General features: G+C 47.9%; 1 protein-coding gene across 1 annotated transcript in view; it reads right to left on the minus strand.

The window, feature by feature from the left end:
- SPPL3 (signal peptide peptidase like 3) overlaps window positions 1-6,081 on the minus strand; it is a 118,763-nt gene extending 112,682 nt beyond the window's left edge. Inside the window, exon 1 of the mRNA XM_082641068.1 lies at window positions 5,523-6,081. Coding sequence (XP_082497194.1) covers window positions 5,523-5,545 — 23 coding nt within the window. The 5' untranslated portion in view covers window positions 5,546-6,081. The remainder of the gene's footprint in view (window positions 1-5,522) is intronic.
- Between the last annotated feature and the right edge of the window lie 1,263 nt (window positions 6,082-7,344).

Below are 7,344 nucleotides of genomic sequence, written 5' to 3' on the forward strand. Positions count from 1 at the left end.
AAGTAAAATACAGTTATACAGAACTACCTAACACCTCAATTCAGTGGCATTTATCATCTCTAAAATAAATGATCACAGAAATCTATTTTGAGAAATGCATGAACATTAGGCATTTTAATTCATAGTACTACTTGATAAATTACAGGCTGATATGGTTACCAAGTCCCCAGATCCCCAACACTGAGAAAACATAAGAAACATTGAGGAAGGTTATTTCAATACAAATTCATGGTCTGGTCTTTGGCTAATTTTAGCTTGAATCATGTATCGCCAAAACATTATTATCTTTTTTTTTAAATTTACTTATTTTGGTTGCTCCAGGTCTTAGTTGTGGCAGAAGGACTCCTTAGTTGCAGCATGCAAACTCTTAGTTGTGGCATGCATGTGGGATCTAGCTCCCCGACCAGGGATCGAAGCCATGTCCCCCGCACTGGAAAGCGGATTCTTAACCACGCCACCAGGAAGTCCCCAAAACATTACTATCATAGCACTTTACAGGCAAAACATGTTTTAAAAATAATAAGCAAATCTAAAGTCTATAATGCTAAGACACACATTTTCAAGTAAATAGTTTCTTTCTGAGAAACTTTCACCAGATGTGATACTCACAAGACAATCAGATATGATCATAACAGATACAGTGATACATAACAGAAATCCAAAACCAGATATGACTTCCATTCGTTCTAGAGATCTGCTTTGCTTTTCATTCTCCAGTTTAGAATTATTTGCAAATACCTGACATTGACAATGTTCACTGTCACACAACATATCACCTCAATATAATGCAGTCCTTAGAACAGATTTTCAGACAGGCAGCCCAGGGGGAGGCATGTTCATTCACTGTTCAGTAAATATTTGCCAAACCACCTATTATATGCCAAGCACTGGACAGAGCACCAAAGGAGAAAAAACTTTTACCTCTGTGTAACCTGTAGTTTGTTTACTATCTGTCATCCCTCAAAAACACATACAAAATGAGACCATGAAGAGCCCCACTAATGAATGTGGATTTTATTTTCAATGTGGCCAAAAGCCATTAAGGAGTTTTAAACAGAGGACTGACATGACCTGAGTTAGGCTGTCAGAAGACTACTCAGGAGAATGGATGGCCACTGTGCGGAGAATGGAGGGAACCAGTGAGGAGGCTAACAAGGAACTCAAGCAAAAGAGGGCTGGCTTAGAGTAGTGACTGTGGACAAGGAAGCAGACAGATTCAGTGTTGGAATCTTGGTGTCCAACGGTCTTGACTTAGAACCCTTTTTCTATCTTATCCTTGGGCAAGTCACTTACACTCTCTGAGCCTCAGTTTCCTTACTGAGCAATGATTGTAAAGCCCCAGCACACAGAAAACACACAATAAATTATGATAATACTACTTTGGTAATGAAATTCATGTGAATGAGGTTCACATGGACTGACTTCCTTTTCCCCCTACACACCAACATTAACCTTAATATAAGTAATTTTTACCAAGATTCAAGTGCAGGTATATACAAGTACTGCACTGACTCCAACAAGAGAGAAGGTACTGTTTCTCACAGAACTTATGCTAAAACAACTGCTCATAAATATACATTGAGCAAGGTATTTCTCTCAAATTAATAAAAGTCTAGTTTGCACCTTCAATGTGTGTTTTCACATGCATGCTTTTATTTCCTCAGTTTTTATGAATAAAAAGGATACAAGCAGAATCTTGTGGTTAATCGTTACCTGTGATAAAGACTGTGGTGTTACTACCAATTATTTTAATTTCTTCTGTCAATCGCTTTTATTTAAAACTATTAAGGGATGGTACCCTTCACTCTTACAACACTGAGACACCAGGAAACTAAGCTACCAAAAGCTCTCTTTTTTAAGTATGTATGTATGACAAACACTCATCTATCTGTAGCTTCCTCTTACACTTAATATTCTTTCAACAAAGGACGAACCACCCTGAAAACCGATCATATTCAATCGTTCAGTATTTACTAAGCAGGAGCTATGGGCAAGACAATGTGCTAGGCACTAGAGGAGGACAAAGGTTAGTGTAACTGCATCCTTACCCTCAAAAAGCTTACCATCCAGTGAGGAGACCAGGTATTTACACTTGAAAAGGAAGAAGTGAGGCAGACAAAACAAGTGTCAAAAACAAAGAGCTGGGATTTCCCTGGTGGTGCAGTGATTAAGAATCTGCCTGCCGGGCTTCCCGGGTGGCGCAGTGGTTGAGAGTCTGCCTGCCGATGCAGGGGACACAGGTTCAATCCCTAGTCCGGGAAGATCCCACAGGCCACGGAGCTACGAAGCCCGTGCACCACAACTACCAAGCCTGTGCTCTAGAGCCCTCGAGCCACAACTACTGAAGCCTGTGCACCTAGAGCCCATGCTCCGCAACAAGAGAAACCACAGCAATGAGAAGCCCGCGCACCACAACAAAGAGTAGCCCCAGCTCGCCGCAACTAGAGAAAGACCGCACGCAGCAACGAAGGCCCAACGCAGCCAAAAATAAATAAATTAAAAAAAAAAAAAAAGAGCTTACTTTCAGTTGGGGTGGTCAGAAAATGCTTCACAGCTGGGTAACAGAACTTTGATAGAATTTGCAAAGAAAAAAGCAGGCACAAGAAACCAGAGAACAGCATGAACTTCTGTGTAACGGCTTTTTTTTTTAAATCTATTTATTATGAAAATGTTTAACATGTAAAAGTATACAGAATAAATGGACTCACCACTGAGATTCAACAATAATCAACTCATAGCCAATCCTGTTTTATAATTTACATGTCTTACTCCACAAAAATCCTAAAGGAACCTATTTTCATATGTTCCTATCTTCTTCACTGACTCCACCTCAGACAAATCCATACCATCACAGTAGTCTCCACAAGGTTGATTTTCATAAAGGCCACATACGAATAAAGTGCAAACCTATTTTCAAAAAAATCAACTCTTGATTGTTGATCAAACCAAGGGAACAGTGACAAAGATACTGCAAAATGACAGACAATCCAAAACGGTTTACATGTACTTTGGGCATACCTCTTCCATACTTATATTTCAATGAGAATGAATAAAATCATGGAGAATTCATGCCAAACAACAACAACAAGAAAAAGCACCACAGTTGAAGTATCTTGGACAAATCATTTGGGCTCCTGAGCCTAAGTTTCCTCCTCTATAAAATAGGGAAAGATCACCTACCTCAGGGACTTGTGAGAATCAAGTGAGTGTATATATTAAACGTCACATGGATAGTTCTTTATATTATTGCCTGGTTGACCTGGGAAGAACTAGTCAGGAAGAAAGCTGCCTGACTTCCCAATCCTTTCCCTCCATACACCACCTTCTTCCAAGATGCTGTAAAAACTTTCTCCATCTCAAAACATGCTAAAGGTGAGGAGCTAAGCATTCTGATTCTTTCTTTACCTGTAAAGCAAACTAAGGGACCTGAGATTGAAGGAAGTATTTCAGAAGGTTAATCTTATAAACTGTCAAAGTTCACTAAACAACCCTCCTTTAAGTAGCAGAGCCATCCAACATCACACAGTGTGTGGCCAACCTACCTAGTAAAACACTCTCATTATCCCCAATTCTTGGCCACTGTGCTTACTCTTTGAACCATCCACGGCCTCTCTACAGAACAGTACAAACAGAAGGATCGTCATCAGGACTCTCAGCTGGGCCAGAGTGTTAAGACGCTCAAGATGAGTTAGTTAGCACAAGGCACGCAGAGGCACCTTCACTTCCTTTCTTATTCTGTCCATAAGAAAGCTCTAATTCTTTAGAAACATTCTAATCCTGTGTTCCAAATCACCTGCTACAGAGAGGCAGCTCACTGGTGCTCAAAACAAAGTAGTTTAAACGTCTTTTAAAAATACATATGTTGTCACAACTGTTCACTAAGATTTTAATTCTTGCTTTAGCATTGCTTTCTCTCAATCTCTCAGTTATCTTCTTTTTGAGACTGTATACATACAACACTGAAGTTCCCGTTTGAATTACCGTCTTCAATCACCAATCCTCTTCCCCTATGTGAAGACACAATGAGTGCCTCCTGACTTCTCATAACCCCAATCACCACAAATCATCCACTCAGTTAAAGCCTTCTACCCAAAGCCATTCCTTATTTTCAGATATTACCCATTTCTTTGCTGTTTCCCTAAGATAATTATAATATACTAAAATATGGCACCTTACAGTTTACCCAGTGCTTTGTAAAGTTATTCATTTAATCCTTACAGCTTATGAAAAAGGTAATCCCCCTATTTTACAGGTAAGGAGAAAAGAATGGAAAACTTACTATCTTGTCTAGTTGTAAACCGAGTTAAGTGGTGAACCCGACACCCAAACCAACTCTAAACGTCATGCTCTTCCCACTCTACTATGCTCTTTTCTAAGAAGGGAAAGAAAGCCTCTAGTTCTATCCCAAACCACATTGGCTTCACAGAGTAAACCATCTTCGAACAATCGCTCTAGACTGCAACCAGATTTTCCATCCCTGCACCTACCATCATCCCATTTCTTACTTCCTCCCTACTCCACTCCTCAAGGACACTATTGCCATTCCTTCAACTCCCTCCTGCAAATATTCCACCTCTGCCTGCTAAAGGGAGGTGTCTCATCCCCCTTTCCCCAAACCGCAGCACTCCCTTCTCAAGATAGGTATGTTCTCACTCCATAAACTACATAGTACGCTTCTCAGTCCTTAACAAGATATTTTATAACTTTAAAAAGTCCCATTAAAATGGACATAACTTGTAGATCCTCCACCCCCTTATGTGACCCAGGGCACCGGGCCGCTTCATATTCTACAGAACAGGATACCAACCCTTACAAAGATTCTGCCCAGGCCCCACTGTCACCAATGACTTCCTGTCCAGAATCTAGTTATCCAAACAGTCTCCCCTTCCAACCTCTTCACCAGGGTGTCCCGCCAGGGTTCCCAAGACTCTCTCCTTCCGCAGCTTTCCTCCGCTCACACCTGGGCCTCTGCCCACCTTACCAACTCTCCATTCACTCCCCATCCCAAGGCTAAGCAGCAGCCCCAGTAGAGGTGGCTTCTCCTCTCTCACAACTTCCAAGTTCGGCCTCTTATCACCTGTTCTCAGAAGATGCCTCTCAGCTCCGTGGCCCACCTTTGCCCCAGGCCACCCCTCTCCACCTTTTCCATTGCTCCTGCCCATCAGCCACCCCCTCAGGCCAGTTCCGGGGTGCCCGAGGGAATCCACTTCCCTTCCGTGGGCTTCCCACCCCGGAGTCAAGTTCCCCTTCTCCATCACCTGCTCCGCCCATGACCAGATGACATCCGCCGCGGAGGCCTCCTCCTCCTCCAACCCCCTCCTCGGACGCTGGGTCCCCGGCGGCTCAACGCCTTCCCCGAGCGCCTGCCGCCCCCTCCGGTGGGGGTGAGGGGGGCGTGCACCCCTATCCCGCGGCACCCCCAACAGGCACCTGTTCCTTCTCCTCTTCCCCCCGGGCTGGCCTCGCCGGCGCCCCGACCCCCACCCTCGCCGCGCCCCGGTCTCCCGGAGCCCCGCACTCACCACGAGTAGGTCTGCTCCGCCATGACGCTGACTCTCGAGGGCTCCGCTGCAGGATGTGACCGGGCCCGGCGGCGGGGGAACGAACGGACGGCAGGCTCGCTCTGGCCGGGAACGGAAGGCGCGGCCGCGGCCCGGCGCTCGCTCGCTCGCTCACACCGCGGGCGGGCGGGCCGGGACAGCGGCTGGCGGGGAGAGGCCGGGCTCCGAGGCGGCCCCGCTCCCTGGGCCCCGGGGCGGGGCGGGCTCCGCTCTCGGCCTCCCTCACCGGCGGCGGCGGCGGCGGCTCCGCTGCGGCTCTGAACCCAACATGGCGGCGGCGGCGGCGCTGAGAACAAGGGGGCCCCGGGGCGGGCGAACGGCAAGAGGGCCCCGCGCTCACTGCGCGCTGGGCCGCGGGAGCCCCGCGCTCGTGCGGCGGCGGCGGCCGGAGGACATGGCCAGCGGGCGGAGACGGAGGCGGCGGCTGCGGCGGCGGCGGCTGAGGGGGGCGCTAAGCGGTGAGCCGAGGCCGCTCGGCTCACACCCGCGAAGGGGAGGTGAGGAGGGGGCGGGGGCGAGCCTTGGCCCTGCGCGGGTCACGTGTCCAAAACACGCTCACGTGATGCGCGCGCCCCGCCCCTCGCACCGGGCCCATGCGCGGAGACGTCGGTTCCTTAGTTCGAGGCGACAGTTGCTCTCTCGGCTTCTGGCTGTTCGGCCGCCTCCCGCCGCTTGGTGCCGCACCCTCCCCACGCGGAGCGGTCGCCTCGGACCACCCCCCCTCCCCTTACCCTTTCCGAGGGGCTGCTGCAGCCAGCCAATCAGGGGCCCCGATGCGCGTCTGTTGGCTGCCACTCAGCTGTCACCCATCAATCAAGAGTCTGCTGGCAGCGGGTTCCGAGCTGTCAGTCAACTTGTCAGTCAGCAGGCGGAGCGCTGCATGCCTTCGTTCGTATGTTCGTTGGTTCATTCATTCGTTTAGCAAATATTCCACGCAGCCAGCTTTTATTGCGCCCAGACTCTGTGCCAAGTCCTCTGGGGCCAAGTCGAATATGCCACACTTGCCTTCATGTAATCAATCAACAGATATTTACTGGGTGCCAACTATGTATCAATTCATACTGCTGGGTCTCTGCCCTCTGAGAGCTTACATTCTAGAGGAAACGACATAGATAGCCCAAGCCAACAAATAAGTGAAGATCATTTCAGATGCTGCTAAGTTTTATGAAGATTATAACACAAGGTAATTGGACAAAGAGTGTGTAGGGGTGGGGACTAGTTTCTATAGGATGGTGAAGGAAGGCCTGGTGGAGGAGGTGACATCTGAGGATGAGGAGGAGCTGACTACGCAATAGCAAAGCTCAGGGAAGAGCCCATCTGGAGGACTGGAGGCAGGCACAGAAGTAAACTTAATAGAGCTAGACCCAGAGACCGACAGAGTGAATCTGGGGCTTAGGAGGAGAGAGGAGGGAGAGATGAATTGAGCCCAGGGGCACTGCGGAATACTTTCCCAGGAGCTGATGAGGCAGTCTGAAAGAGTGAGCGGCTTACTAGGAGAAATGACATTACAGAAAAAGAATGACATGAGGAAAGGCCCAAAGATGTGAAGGCTTGGAGTGAGCTTGGATCCAGGAGAAGGATAGATGATTCCTGCTGGAGAGTGTTGAGAGACTGAAAAAGTGCTCTGAGGCCAGAATTTGAAAGGCCTAGCTAAGCCTCCCTGCCACTTACTATGTTCACGAATGAAAATGAGCAGTGCAGCTCCAGGTTTTAGAAGCATGCCTGGGCAGCAGACACACTAGACTTCCCAGACCCCCGTTCTCCGCAGGGAGCAGAGCTGGCA

Source organism: Mesoplodon mirus (genome assembly GCF_964341445.2).
Source record: "Mesoplodon mirus genome assembly, chromosome: 13".
NCBI classification, from domain to species: domain Eukaryota; kingdom Metazoa; phylum Chordata; class Mammalia; order Artiodactyla; family Ziphiidae; genus Mesoplodon; species Mesoplodon mirus.